At 39.5% G+C, this 15,528-nt stretch overlaps 1 protein-coding gene across 7 annotated transcripts in view; it reads right to left on the bottom strand.

Annotated features, from left to right (window-relative positions):
* ct (homeobox protein, cut) overlaps positions 1 to 15,528 on the bottom strand; it is a 368,988-nt gene that overhangs the window by 71,589 nt on the left and 281,871 nt on the right. Inside the window, exon 1 of one of the 7 annotated variants that reach the window (XM_089867877.1) lies at positions 14,750 to 14,972. The exons of the other annotated variants lie outside the window; for them this stretch is intronic. Within the exon in view, the coding sequence (XP_089724003.1) occupies positions 14,750 to 14,762 (13 nt within the window). The 5' untranslated portion in view covers positions 14,763 to 14,972. Of the gene's footprint in view, positions 1 to 14,749; positions 14,973 to 15,528 lie in introns of those variants that run through there. 7 annotated transcript variants of the gene reach the window in all.

Genomic DNA, 15,528 nt, shown 5'->3' with positions numbered 1-15,528 from the left:
ACTATATGGTTTAAAAACGGTGCTACTGAACTTGGACATAAAAAAGGCTATCAGATTTAGCGTTGAATGAAACGAAATTGTCAAAAAATATCTTATTTTAATATTTGTAACAAAATTTAAGCGTAATTTAAAAAATAGTATTGCTATTAACAGAAACCTACTCACTAACCTTGAATTTCGTAAAAAAAAAAAATCAAAAATTATAATTTTTCTCCCATAAAATTATATCTGATTTTAAATTAATATGATCACCAATCCAAGACTAATAACATCATTAAGCCAGCGTAAATTATATTAAATAATTAATTATTCACAGTGACAGGGCAAAATAACCTCGAAAAAAACAGTCGAAATATATTTTTAAATAAAAAGAAAATATAAGAAATAATAAGAATAAATAAATAAAAAAATAAATAAAATAAAATTATAATCGGTTAGACTTTTCACGCTCGTATTGTTTTTCTCACCGCGCTTGGTTTGATAATTCTCCCATGCAAGCGGCAATATAGAAATCACTCGGCCATAACCCCCTCGTCAATGAATTGGCAACCCTTTATTTCTTTCTGGTACTTGTCTAATAATAATAATAGGAAGATGGCCACGAAAACCCATATTTACCGCCTCCCACTTTCCCAGAAAACATTGCGATGACGAGCAATCACGTAACCCAAGCTTGGTAAAAGGGGAAACCACAAAAATTTAAATATTTCTGTTTAGTCCTGAAGATTTTTTTCTTCTCCATTTAATGATGTGGAAAATGATGTACAATCTATAGTTAGAATGCCTCAGACCAGGTTGCGTAACAACAGTCTTTAAATTACTTATATGGGAAATTCCTCAGTTAAACCGAACCATGCTTGAAGCAGACGACGTATCAATAAATATTGCGCCCACTTCGAACTCAACTTGCCATATTTTTTAATTATTTTTTAAAATTTCCGCCCCTTCTAACCCAATCATAACAACCAAATGGGTAAATTCCCCTTCATTGGATAAAAAAAAACTGCCTCTAATATAGATGCGGTTGATTTTAATTCAAATCGAATTACAGCTTCAATCCACCCCATTAAACATTCCTTCCAACATTTATCTTCGCAGATAACAAGATTTTGAGGAAAAGAAATTGAATATAATTGGCTATTTTTTACATACAATTCAGAGAGTTAAAACAGACCGGGTTTATTTTTTCATATATGAAAATTAAGTCCAAATTTTGATAAAATCAATTCAAGTAAAAGGTCTATTCTAAAAATCGCTGAAGCATTTTATTTCTTTACGGGTTTTACGCTTACACTCTTTTACCGCGAAAGATAGTTAGGTCTTACGTCAATGCTTTATAGAGGATATACATGATTTCAAACTTTAATATATTCGCGATGAAAGCGTCAATACATCCAAAGTCTAACGCAAACCCTATACTGATTTACCTTCTCCTTCATTCACCAAAGATATGCGAACGTTTTTATTATTTATGGGTGAAATTACTAAGAATTTTTATTAGATTACGTGTCGAGATTATAAAATACCAAAATACCCAACGTAATAGTAAGCGCAAGGCCCGTGGGATAAGTAATAAGGAAGTGTCAGTGGATTCTAAGATATACCCTTTTATCATTGATTCTCTTATGAATATATCGTTTCGGGGATAATTTCTCCAAGTGGTATCCATGAACAAAGAAATTGTTGACCAAAATATCTACCGCAAAAGGAAGCTTTTCTAAACTGGTAAAACCTATAGGCAAGGGGGTGCCGACACTCACGTACCGGTAATAAAACGTTTTCCACTTGGATGGACCCGATCCGATTCGAGGGTCTTGACAAACACGTCACTTAAAACCGACCGTCCCACTCAAAAGTTTTCCAAGTATTATCGTGAAATCGTAGACACGTATTTTCATCAAGGCCCATACGTTTATCTCTATTTTTAGCCATGTAGTCACGTGGTAATTCATTAATCTAATGTGTCTAAAATCATAAGTCTGTTTCGGAAGGAAATTTTCTATGAACACGCGTTCTTTGGTTGAAGGACGTCTCCCGCATGGCGACGTTGTTTCTTTTAGAGGGGCATCTCCTAGTGGGACACCATCAACTACCGGGATCTCTTAAATTGACATGCGAAAAAGGAAGGAGAATCGCAGTAGGCCATAACTCAACTATGTTCCAAACCTTCAAATAAAGATGGCACCACTCTCCTTAATTTTGTCTCGTATTTACAATGTTATCAATATAGGCGGCCCTTACTTATAAAAAATATTATAGGGCTATGATTAAATTCGTTGAACGAATTAACGTCATGGATAAATTCCCAGAATTGATGGAAATTGATTTGAAAATTCAAACCACGTTTTTCTCAATATTTTCTGTTGTATATATCTTTTCAAAAGTTTATTTCTTTAACCAATCGCGTGTGAATATGAGTAAAGAATTGACAAAGCCATCGGTTGTCTTTGTCTAAATTGAATTCCTGAAACGGGACATAACCTTGAGTTCCTATAGGTACTCGATCGTAATCTGCCAACTTGTACATGATTCAATTACGACACAAACGACCGGTACGTGAATACAATCGACGAATAAAACAACGTCATTTTCTCGAATAGAAATTCAATAACTTTTATAATAATAATAAAAGAAAGAAAAAGAAAAACAAGGTTCTTTAACGATTGTTTCCTAAGAAATAATTACCCTTGATTCGGGGAATAAAAAAGAATTATTACTTATTGAACCATCGGAAAAAGTTCCGCAAGACCGATCAGACAAAATACATTTGTTAATTTCATTTTCTCGTAATCTTTTGAAGAAAAGGCGTTCAACGAAAAACGTCGTCGTTGGATATGGGTGCGTTCTCTTTCTTAAATATCACAAACGATACGTAATAAGGAATAAAAGGGCCCATCTCCTCCCCACTATCAATAGAAATTAACGATCCGATACCAGTTTTACCCCCGATTTAAAATAGAGAGGGAGAAAAAAATCACCATAGGAATTAAATGATGCGAATTAGAAGGTTCCTACTACTGTTCAAAAGATGCCAAGAAATACATGGGAGGGTATACGCAACATCGGGAATTGGGTGTGTTTCTTGTGGTTGTGATGTGTTCGATTTAGCGTAACGTACCGAGTCAGTTTTCAAGACCAAAGGCGACTATAGTTTTAAGTTGGGCACACGTGTGACCATTGCGCATGCAGGGAGAGACTAGCCCTGACCCAAACTGTGATGCAGTTGGGTTTTTTTATATAATCCTCTTTCTCTTTTGGGCATCAAATGAAGTTTGTACTACGCGCAAGAAACTATAAATACCAATCGGAGTTTGCAACATGTGCCAAGCTCTACCCCGGACAGAGCTGCCATTGCACTTCAATGACGTCCGCATGCACCACCATTTTCTAATTTCTAGGACGAAATCAAGAATACATGCAGAGAAAAGAAGATGGTGGTGGGGCATAACGTATAAACCTCTAGTTCTGAGGTTTTAGATTTCTCCAATGGGTGGAGGTGGTAGGTAGTATGGTGAGGCTTGGGACGCAGGGGGGGGGGGCGGATGGAATGGAAAGAAATGGCGGCATGCATGTAGGGTCCAGAGAAGACTACCCAGGAGAAAGCTTCTCCTGGAAAAGAGCGGAAACGGCTATCGCGCCTGCTGAACCGTATAGCAGTTTTCGTCTCGAACCTCCGCGAACAATCGTGCGCTTTCCTGCCAATTAAACAGCTGCAAAAACACTGACAGATTTATTGGGCCAAAAACGGCAATAGCGGAAAAAAACCGGAGGGGTAATAGGGGGAACAGAGGACGCTTTTTTTACACTACTTCTTCTTTCGTAATACTTGAGGTTGGGGGGGGGGGAGATTTGACTCGGTGTAAGGAGTTTTAAGGGGTGCTGCCGCGTGTAACTGAGTGCAAGAAACCAGGGTGTGCGCATGGGGATAAAAGTACCAGGGTGTATTTGGTGTAGAGGAGAAGGAGGGGGGTAGAAGAGCAATAACTATATAGGAATAGTCCCCAAAAACCTAGACCGACCGCCGATACCAAATTTTAAAGACGGGAAAGACATATGGTCTGGCTCCAATGGCTTTAACATGGTCATACCGATTGCAGCCTAGAATATACAGGGGCGCAATTTGGGGGACAAAGGGCACTTATATACACTTTAAAACACTGGAATCGAACCAGACCCCTAACAGTATCTGTATATATGAAATGCTATAAATACGGCATTACGTAATGTCAATGGTATAGAACTAGGAGGGATGAAGGTAGGAAGGAAATCTCGAGAGGTTTCCTTTCTTACTGTACACCGCGATGTTAAGGTAACTGTTATTAGGAATCGGTCAAACCCATCGTTTTAAGAGTGGAGGGGAAGATGGAGAAGGAAAAAGACCGGAAGTTGAAAGGTCGATCGAGCCGCCCCGCTGGCGTATAAAAGGTCAAATTAAGGGTGACGTCTAGCGTGTAATTACCCGAATTCTCTTTTGAAATAAGAAAGAAAGAGAAATGATAGCTTTCCTTTAACTTCTTAGAAAAGGAACGAACGAACGAACGAACGACCGAAGTTAAAAAAATTTATATATATATTTGAAAAAACTTTATCGAGGGTGAAATGCTAATATTTCCGGCCGGCGTCGATTGTAATACAACCGTTAAGAATTTTTTTTTCTTTTACAGCTCCTTCACAACTTAAAGATTATTTCTTTCGGTTGCTATTTTCTTCTTTTTCCCACGATTTCTCTAAATTACCTCGGAAATATTTCGAGAAGAAATACAAGTAGATTCCTTAGTCTCTCCGCCGCAATTTCTAATTTTTTTCTTTTTCTCTTATTTCTAATCTTAAGGCTCCCACGTCAGTCGCGTTTTTAATCAATAACAGTTGGGAAATTGTTGAGAGAATCTAATAAAGTTCACCCATGAATATTGAATGAAATAAATAACGTAAAATGCAAGAGAAGTATCTTATATGTTGGAACAAGTATTTTCTAGTTCAGTTCAAATTCATGTTAGGAGTAAAAACATATTCAGTTGTAGGAGTATATACGCACGTGAATTACAGTAACAGAAAACCGGCATCGTTAAAAACAGCTCGAAAGAATTTCAAAAATTCACACATGTCCCATCAATTTCTAGAGAGACACATCAGTGTTCTTATCATAACGTCCAAATTTTTACCCAAAAAATAGACGAAATAAAAAAAATATAGTCCTAACGACTTTTTCTCCAAGGGGGTGGGGTCAATTTCTCGCACGCATATTGCCGCGGATAATTTCCGCGTCTTCTTGGGATCCAGTAATATAAAAAATAAAAAAAAAGATGCCATCATCATAGGCAGTAAATATTTTAACATATATAGGAAGGTTGCGTAAAAAACGGCCGAATCGAATGACTATGGGTTCGAATTTCGACACCACCGCGATGCCCCAACTTCGAAGAGAAGAAGAAGGGGGGCCCCCGCGCGTTAATCGAGGAAATATCCTCATCCTTCGAAGAAGAGGAGGAGGATAGGATGGGATGGTATGGGATGGATAAAAAAATGGGAAAGAGAAAGAGAGAGAGAGGAAATTTTGAAGAGAAGTAGCAGCGGAAGAAGAAGAAGAAAGAAAAGACCGTTAAAAATGACGCCTCAAAAATATCGTTACAATAATCGGCGATATATCGAGAAGGGCCCATGCAACCAGGCATCCAAAAAGATCTCTTATATAGATGGAGGAAGAGAAAATCTCTTTCCAAAGCTTCAACAAACCGTATAAATATATCTCCCATATCTATATCTATATATAATAATAAAAAAAATCCCGTGCACTTTTAAAGAAAGAAATCAAATGGATTTTTACGGGTACCCCATTTTTCTCTCTTCTGTCTCAGAGTATCCTCTTTCACAAAAAGGTTTTATCCAAAGCCCATCGGACACTATACAAAAAGTTAAGATTGTGCAGCAAAATCCCAACCGCAACCGCAGACCCTAGCAAATCAAGCTGTGGAATTGTAAAAAAACCCCAAAAAACAAACCTAATTTAGACCTTGAACGCGTGAACTGAACTGGATTGGACTTTTGGTCATTTCTGTTCTAGGTTACGCACGTGTACGATGCGCTTTTATAATAAAAAAAGAGAGAAGAAAGCCCTTAACCCTTAAAGCATTGGGAGGTTTTCACTGTATACCTTTTGCCGCACGGCGCGAATTTAAGGTTGAAGCAATGATCCGAGAACCGATTAATGAAACCATTTACCGATTATTGATTTTTATGGTCATGGTGTGAAGATATACGATCTATAAGAAGAGGTATAGCTCATTATGACAGACGAGAAAGTTATAAATCAAAAATGAGAGCCGAAAAAAAAAAGAAGAAAAGGTTAAGAGCGTTTTCTTTCGAGCCGAGCCGAGCCGAGCTGAGCGATCTCTCATATATAAGTTCGCGTTCCATTTGGTCTTCCATACATTCACACGTAGTGATAATATATTTCCTGATATATTTTTTTCTCTCTCCAAGGTTTCTATTATATCTATCTAGGAAAATATAACGGTATCGGGCGTCGCAATCCATCCTATCTAGAGTGAACCCTCACTTAAAGAGGGGGTGAGAGCTCTCTTTGGCCTGCGGGAAAAACCTCTTATTCCACCCCCGCGTACAGACCCTCTCAATATGTATAGCCCATCGAATATTGCCGAGCGGCTAACTCCTCCGCGAGGAGAACTTAGAGCGGGGTCAAGTATAGATAGCCGAAAGATCCGATGGGATACCCGAGGAAATATATATATAGAGAATAGTGGAAGGGGAAAAGGGAAGGGAAAAAATCCAGGAAAAAAATGGAGAAGGATCGGGCCAACTCTCGTAATTCTAAGCTACAGTAAACACAATAAATCAATCCGCCATACTCATTGGTTGAAAAGATCGTAATCTTCGGCATGGAAAGTTAGGAGGTGGATGGTGGGTGTATGGGGGGATGGTAAAGGATGGCCATTTGGCACCGGGGCGGACGCTCGACTGCTTGGGTAAAGAAGGGGGCACGAGGGTGGGCGGCCAAAAAGATAAAAACGACCTAGGAGGGTGAAGGAATGATTTTTTAAGAAAACCGAGCCCGCACTTTGGATGTTGGTGGAAAACGCGTCAAAAGGACGACGATATATTTATAGATAGATGGCGCGATGGGTCCGAAATTGCCGCTCTTTTTTCCAACGCGGGGGAGTGAAGGAAAAAAAAAAGGAAAATTATGTATCATTCTGTCATCTTAGCCTTTGCCAGATAGCCATTTGGAAAGCGAAATCTATAGGCAATTGGATATCCGCCGTTTCCTTGTGTTTTTCGCATTATTCTCTAACTTTTATATTCACTTTTTCGTTTTTAAAGTCAAAACGTTTTCCAATAGAAATAAATCCATTTACGACAGATATAAATAAAAAAATCTTTGCGCCTGTATAAGTATTCAACCCGCTACGCACCAATGCAATGCAGGAAAGTCAACCTCTACCCCTTTATATAATATTTGCGTTTCACTCGGAGTATGCATGCTTTTATGACGAATTTTAACTATATATAAATGTTTATTATATTACCGGATAAATTTAATAGAAAACGGTTTAACATTACAGCGTGCAAAGGGTTACGTTTTAAAAACAATGAAAGTTAGCCTAACATATTGAAGGAAGTAGGTTGGGTCGTTTAATACACTAACAAAATACGAGGACAGAAGTATATATATATATATATATATATACATATGTATAGTATACATGCAAGGAAAGCCGCGTTTAATAAATATTTGAGAGACCGTGCCACTCATTAAAGCACGTCAAATACTTTTGGAACGAGGGTTTGTTCGCATGGCAAACGACTATTAAGTATAGTATAAGGGTAAAAGAAAAAGAAGGCAGAATAAAAAAGACACACACACAGACGTAATAAGGGGGTAATAATGCGGACGCCGCGTGGGTTTAGTTTAAGGACGACATTTCAAAGAAAGAAAAAAAAGTGTTTAGGCTTAAGAAAAAGGAAAGGGGTATAATATGATGGGGGAAACGAACACACATAGTTTCTTGAATTAATCGGCTTGGCACGCGTAACCATTTTGAAAATAATAAAAACAAATTCAGGCCAATAGGCTTTCTTAGTGTTATATTATATTGGAAAAGTAACGGATATTTGCGTTATTAGTTGCATACAGTACAGTTTGGCAAGATAAAGACTCGGAGCCTATAAAGGATGAGTGAGAGAAGGAAAGAAACATCAGAAACGGTTATGAAGGGAAAAATCACCAATCACCCATCCCCTGATCACAGACAGAAAAATGTATTTCCCCCTTTTACACCCCCCTCTCTCTTAACGTCTAACTAATACCGGCGCGGCTCGTTTTGGGGTGGGGGAAGGAAGCCTTAGCACGCGCGGTTGGGGCACGAAAAAGGAGTTACGAGTGTGTTTCTGTTTCCATACTGCAATGGGTTTTGATCTCTCTTCCGATGTCTCTCGCCTTCACTTAAAAAAGTAGCATGGTCTGGGTGAAGAGACACATGCACTTCGGGGTCAAACATAAAGGTTCGTTTTCCATGCTGTATAATAATTCCCAATCAGATCAGACCATATGGAGTTAAGTTAATAAATATACCACGCCTGTGTCTGCATGGCACACATTTCACGGTATTTCGCATGCAGTTAGGGAACATTAAAAAGGTGAGAGAATTTCAGCCATGCTTAGGATAAAATCTCCTTGAAGGAATCAGGCTCCAATTGGCGACAAGGAAGTGTCAATTTTATAGCGTTATACTCTCTCTCTCTCTCTTGGAGAGGGAATTTGAGTAGAAAGAAAAAAATCTCGTCATTTTCTTCCCAAGAGAGCTAAAAATGAGAGGTTATAGGGCTTCCTCTTCCATGCGTGGGTGCCCCCTTCGACGAATTCGGCACATCTCTGGAGGATCACGCCGTTGTTTCTCGCATCTCGCGCCTTTACCGAAGGCAATGAGCTTCGGAAGGAGGAATAACCCCGGCCCGGTTGCCCCTCTACGCCCCCCCTCTGTCCTTATAGACAAAAATGGCCTACCAAAGCCACGGATTAAGGGAAGGGGGATAGGTTTGGAATCAAGCGATGGGGCAAATATAACGGGGGTTCCTTCGTTCGTTCGGATGTAGGCCCGCAGCTGTCAAATAAAACCCGAGACATTCTTCATTTCTTTCTAGAAGCAAAAGCTTGAACTACGGAGAGAGAGATGAGGAAACCTACAGTAGGAAAAGACCGCATAGCGCGATATATAACGGTACATTTATATTGGACCATTGCGATGCGCGTTAGAGCAATATACTGAGTGTGTGTATGTGTGTATATATGTGTTATGTGTGCCAGGATGAAATAAGGAGGATGGGGATGGGGATGGGAGGCGTTAGGGCAAAGATTATGGGCGCTTGGCGGATGGAAGTCCATTTTCGGAAGACGCTAAACATTAACGAAAAGGCACTTTTTTATTTTCTCTATCATTCGCTCTTCATCTTTTCTATATAACGCTTGCTTGCTTGAATGGGGAGATGGAGAAACTAAAGAGGAACCTTGCAGGCTAGAATCCTTCAATCGCTTAATAGATAAACTACATCTTTCTTACGCTATGTAACTTTTATCTCCGCTGCAGTTATGGTGCCTAAATACAATGCAGAAACACGCATGCATTTTCCCTTATGAACAGGAAAAACTTAATATTTCAATATCCCAACTAAAATATTTTCACGTTTTAAATAAAACAGCTCGAAACTTCCAAAAGTATAACCAAACTGTATACTATAGTTCCTATAGATCCATTAATATTTCTACACGAAAAATACAGTTTAACTCGTTTGTATTTACACTCCTAGCTCATCCTCTTGCGGTGAATCTCACTCACCACAGACCCATCTTTTGACGTTTTTTAAAGACGCGCGAAACATTATTTAGAAAAAAAGAGGAAAAACTAAAAAACTGAAGTGAAAATTGAAAAGGGAAACGTATAACAGTTTCCGGTATACCTAGGTTGTTCGCAATGATAATCGAAAATGAGCTTGGAGCGTGAGGTTAACTCGAGAAAAACTATAATAGAATAAAAAATATATATATACACCTAGGAAACTTAAAGGAAAGTACAAGAAAAACGAATAAAATAAGATGAAGAAACGATAGTACAAACTACATTACCGTTTGGCGTGTTAAAAACAAATTGAAAAAATAAAAAAAAGTAAGTTACAAGGGGATGCGGTGCGGTATACCTTCAGGCGCTTTTTTCCTTTTTTTTTTTCATGGGGTTGTTTGTTTTAATAAAAACGGCTTATCAACCGAATTGCCAGGCCCTTTTTTACCCCATCGCGAATTCTACACACGAATGAACAATCGCCGTATTTATTAGCCGCTCCGAAAAACCCCCGTGTAAGGTTTTAGCACGAGAAATGTTCCCCCCAACCAACACTAGCTGCTAATTCCGAAAATTCGACAATACTAGAAACGAACGAACGAACGAACGAAGGGAGAAGAACAGAGAAGAAAAAAAGCTTTTTTTCAATTTTCCAGGTGGTGTATTTCCAAGGGTTCGGAATTACCGAACTTGCTAGGAACAAACTAGTACGCTAGCTCTCTCTCTCAGAAAGAGATAATAAGGAGCGAGCTAGTTATAGGAAAAGGTGGGGGAAAAGGGTGAGGGAGACAGTAAAAAGGTATAAAAGGCCCATTTCCGAAGATCATTTTCATTTTTTTTAACCGAATATTTCCGATGATAAAGGGACATGCGCTCCCCCCTGGTGGAAATTAACTAGATTAAAACAGTTAAAAAGGGCCAAGGCGAAAGGGGAGGGAGAGTTTTTGGATGTAATATTTTAACTAGACTCCTATAATTTACGGAAGGAATGTTTGTCGTGTTTGAAATTTGTAAGGTTCAATCCGCCAAGGCTTAACGCGGCCCCTTTTTAACTAACAATGATGCCTGGTCTGTTTCAAATTCGAAAATATTGAAACATAAGTTACCTATACGTAACTTTCTATTGCGAAATTGTGAAGCAGACGACGCATCATTTTGACCTATATTTGTTAGGTCTAAAAATCGCCTCGTCAGTGCACACGCATCGGGAGGGTTAAGGTGGATTGGTTAAAAATAATTTAATTATTAATTATCATCTAAGCCTAAAATTGTTCGTGTATAAATTAAAGGGATTCTGTATGGGAGAGTGAAAGGTAATTTTTACAGTTTAAAAAGATCTATAAATCGTGAAATATTCACTAGATGGCGAAACCGTATCAAACTTTTATCTTTTAACAGCGCAGACTAGGAAACTTCCGTCTGGGTTTCGCGAGGCAGAGAGGAGAGGAGCTAGGCATATAGTTAACTCAATACTTTTTGGTTTGTAAAATCTTAGTTAGACACCTCCCATAATTAAAGGCACATAATACAGAACCTGAATAAACAATTATAAACGTAACCCACATTAATATACTACTTTCATTCTATAATTAATTAAAAAAAATTAATACGTTTACATACACAAGGATATATATGTTGGAAATTATATGAAACTTACTGAAAATCGTGTACGAACGCTTTAACTTCGTTAAGCCTAAATTTCACTTGAACTGTTGGTACGAGCTAAGCCTAGTTTGAAATTAAAACTGGAAAAGCGCGGGTGATTTTCTCGCGCCAAACATTCTTCTAAAGCGCTACACGTTTTACCATAAATTTCACATAACAAACTGTGTTGTGTGTTAACGAATTCAACGAATAGTTAAATACTGTTGAATAAGTAAAAGAAAGTGATACTTTTAAAGCTAATTAATGTGACACGATCATGGATTAATTACAAAAATGTTTAACACATATTCACAGATTTCACAACTCGCTTGCTTATCGCGATTTCTTTTAGTGACCCCTTTTGACCCAACCAAAACTTAACTTCCACAGCCATTTTAAGCATTATATGGGGCAGCAAAGTATACGTTTTGAGGTTTGTAACTCGCGGCAAACATATCACGGGTGATTTAGCCTTAATACCGAGGTAGTGGTTTAGTTGTCGTTATCGACAAAAAATGGACGTCGATTTAGGAAGTGCAGCATTACATGATGCAAGAGGGCGGGCGGTTCCTTTTAATCCCGAAACGAGCGTCAAAATGCACGTTCATAAAATATCGATGGTTATTCCTCGCTCGCTCGGGAATAAAGGTTACCCGTTATATAAAGATTTTATATATATAGGGTCAACTTTATCGCTTATACTGCCAGCTTTTGTTTAACTATAGATAGAGGGGATATCAATAGAGTCGTTAAATCGCGGTGGTGGTGATTTCGGAGCTAACGATAAAACATCAGTACTGCTGCGCTTGTAAACATTTGACCACACAAGTTACTGTGATCCCTTTTTAACGTCTCTTTAGGCCTTGGCTTGTAAGTCGTTTTCCTTTTTCTACAAAGTGATACTATTTTTTACGGCTTATACCAAAGATAAAGTTAAAAAAACATTGGTATAATGTAATGTAAGAAAAAAACACTGCAAACGTCGCAGGTATTTTGACGATATTCAGCTAGCCTAAGGGAATTATATACATTCGTTAAGCGAGAACCTATAATTATACCGGTAGACCAGCAACTACCACTACGCGAACTAATAATTTAATTATTCGATTATACATTATGGGAAATAAATTCTCTTCATCCCTAGACGAATATCAATACGAAATTAGCGAATATACAGAAATATATATAGAAAACGCCCGAGGGTTAATAGGTTATGCAGCCAATTTTCTTATAGAGAATGATAATATAATAGGGAATGTTTTAAAGACTAGTTTAACGGCATGGGAAACCGATTTGGAAATAAAAAAAAATGCGAATCAAGGACGTTCGAAATAATGATATGACTATTTTCGAAAAAATTATTTAAAAATTATTGTAAGGGGAGAGCTTTGGGACTAATAATTAAACCCCATTGTTTCAAGATAGCTGTGCATGCCTGTAGTGGTATGGTGGATTATTTGATAGCTACGTCTCCCCCTTTCCTCCCCCCTTCACGATCTTATTGGAATATTTTGAGATTTTATAATCGCTATTTATTATTTGAAACACTATACACGGAATCTATTATTTTATAAAATACGATATCAAGCAAGAAAAAATTTAAAAGATAGTAGAAAATTTTAGATATAGTCTATGGCAATTAATTCGCGGGCTTATTTGTATTTTTATTAAAATTATTCACCGATGCATAAATCGAATTTACATATCTTTAATAAAATAATAAAAAAAAACGTCTCTTTTAAAATTAAATGGGAGAAAATAATAAGATTCATTGGGAGTCTCGTTCGACTAGTTCGCTTACTTATAAGTTATACCGTGACCTTAACCGTCAAATTTAATTTAAATTTATAAAAGCTTGAATAATTAATTTGATATTTTTTTGTAGCAGATACTGTGATGCGTAAAAACCCGATTGCAATTAAAGATACAATATAGTTAAGCCTAAATATCCTGGTTTGTAACAACACAACACGACACGACACGACCTTATACGACAACCGGGAAGATTGCCAACGCTATATAATTCAAGGCATTTTGTCCCATGGCTAAGGTATTACGTTACCCTTGTCAGCTGATGGATGAATAGCTAGATGTACCAGTAGTATTTGGGCGTAGGATAAACTAGCATTGTAACACTGTCTCGAAAGAGTTTCGGATGACTTGAAAACGAAGAGTTACACAATCACGCGTTCGCGTACGTACGTACGTACGGAGGGGTTCGCGCGCGAATTATTTGAAGGGCCAGGTTGGGGGTTTAGTCTTGGTGTAAAGTGGCTCCACCGCGTGGTGCTCGTACGGGCACAAAAAAAGGGGGGAACATTTCTGCTTATGTAAGTGCTTTTATCGAATTAGTCCGTTTTTCGGGAAGGGATAGCCCTGAACTATACGGTAAAAGGGGACCCAGGACGGCCTCGAAAGAGGGTTTTGGGGGGGCGATAAGAGTGTGTCGCCGAGCAAGAAGAGGAGAGTAGGGCCGGAGAGGAACGAACGAAAGATGGAGGGGGAAGTAATTGCCGGAAGTGGTAACGCCAGAGAGCTCCTCTCCTCTCCCTCTTGCAGGTCTCTTCCCTTCGCTCGCCCTTTACCGTCTATCTCTATTGCCTAATTCCTTTACATTTCAGGGGCAAATTTCTGAGTTGGAAAAGGAAACAAACCAAAACAAAAGGCCGAAAAAAAAAGACAATAAAGAGAAACCATCTTACGTCCATTGTTGGCCCTTTGTTAAGTGTCCGTAAATAAACATCAGCCACTCGGGATTGTTTGAGTTGGTTTAATTATCAAGGGCTTAGGATTATTATTTCCGAAGGACTTCGGAAACCAAATCGGCGCGAGCTTCCGAAAGAAAAGGGGTAACACTGGTCTTGGATCACTCTTATATAAAAGGATTTTTCTCTCTGGGGGCCAGAGAAACGATCTGCGCGGACGCTGATCGGGGGTGTTTACTTATTGACTATTGACGGAGAGGGGAGTCGTATCGAGAGCCGAGGCTGAGGACGCCTGCGCGTCCCGATCCACTCCACATCCATCCGACGGAGAGATTCTAAAAAGCGCGCCTTTGGTTCGCGCTCTCGATCGAGGGGGTTTTCTCGATAGCACTCTCGTTCGACTCAATGAGCGCGAAGATCGCCCACGCGACGGACGCGGGCGTCGGAGGAGCCCAAGGCGCGATCGGAGCAGGCGTCAGGGACGCTGACAGGGGCCCGAACGGTAAGAGGGACGCGCGAAAGGGTTTAAAGAAAGCGAGATTCGCTTACCTCTCGGGGCCATGGGCCATGTGGATTCGGCGTAGCGTGGCTACCGCCGTAACGGCGGCAGTTGCGGCGTAGGCAACCGGTCGGTAAATCGAAACGTAACACGCGCGACGAAGGCAGCCGCATTACTGCCGATGCCCGATGATCGGAGGCGGCTTCAGCCCCAGAAATTCTCCCCTCATTACTCCGGAGCCTCGGTCTCTTCGTTTTCGCCCCCGAAATCCGCCGTACCCCCCAGAAACTCCGCCACCATCAACTTCCAGCCCCCACCGACGATTTCCTCCCCTCTTCAGACTCGCGCCGTTCTTTTCCCCGCAACTGACTGTCAAGCCCTTTACGCCCCGTTTCTATGGTAACCAATCGCGGCTTAACGGCGCGCGTTCATCAATCGAGTTTTGGCCGACATCGAGTAGGGGGCAGCCCGAATGGGGGAAATTCGGGGGCGGGCGTTCGCGGATATATTAGATAGATTTATATTTACGGCTGGCTCGAGATAGGGGGATGAATTTTATACAACTTCAAAAAGGGGGAAGACTGAGAGAGAAAGCGAACGGAGTCGAAATTGAAGGAAAAATTTCGGAATCTTCGAGAGCGCAGACTTTCTCTGTTCCCTCTCCCTCTCTCTCTTACTCTACTTCGCCGAGGAGACGGTCGCCCGGCGATGAAACTATACGATTATTATCCTCCCGGTCTATATCAATTCTATTTTCCCCTCCGCTCTTGATTACGAAACTGTATTTTTAGAGACTTTCTTTTTAATACAACCCTTTCTCCTTCCCTCT

The sequence above is a fragment of the Phalangium opilio genome, unplaced genomic scaffold, assembly GCF_054372755.1.
Source record: "Phalangium opilio isolate 3A_F unplaced genomic scaffold, DU_Popi_V2 ptg000024l_1, whole genome shotgun sequence".
Classification (NCBI taxonomy): Eukaryota; Metazoa; Arthropoda; class Arachnida; order Opiliones; family Phalangiidae; genus Phalangium; species Phalangium opilio.
The sequence above is the reverse complement of the archived record's forward strand: the minus strand, read 5'-3'. Positions and strand labels throughout refer to the sequence as shown.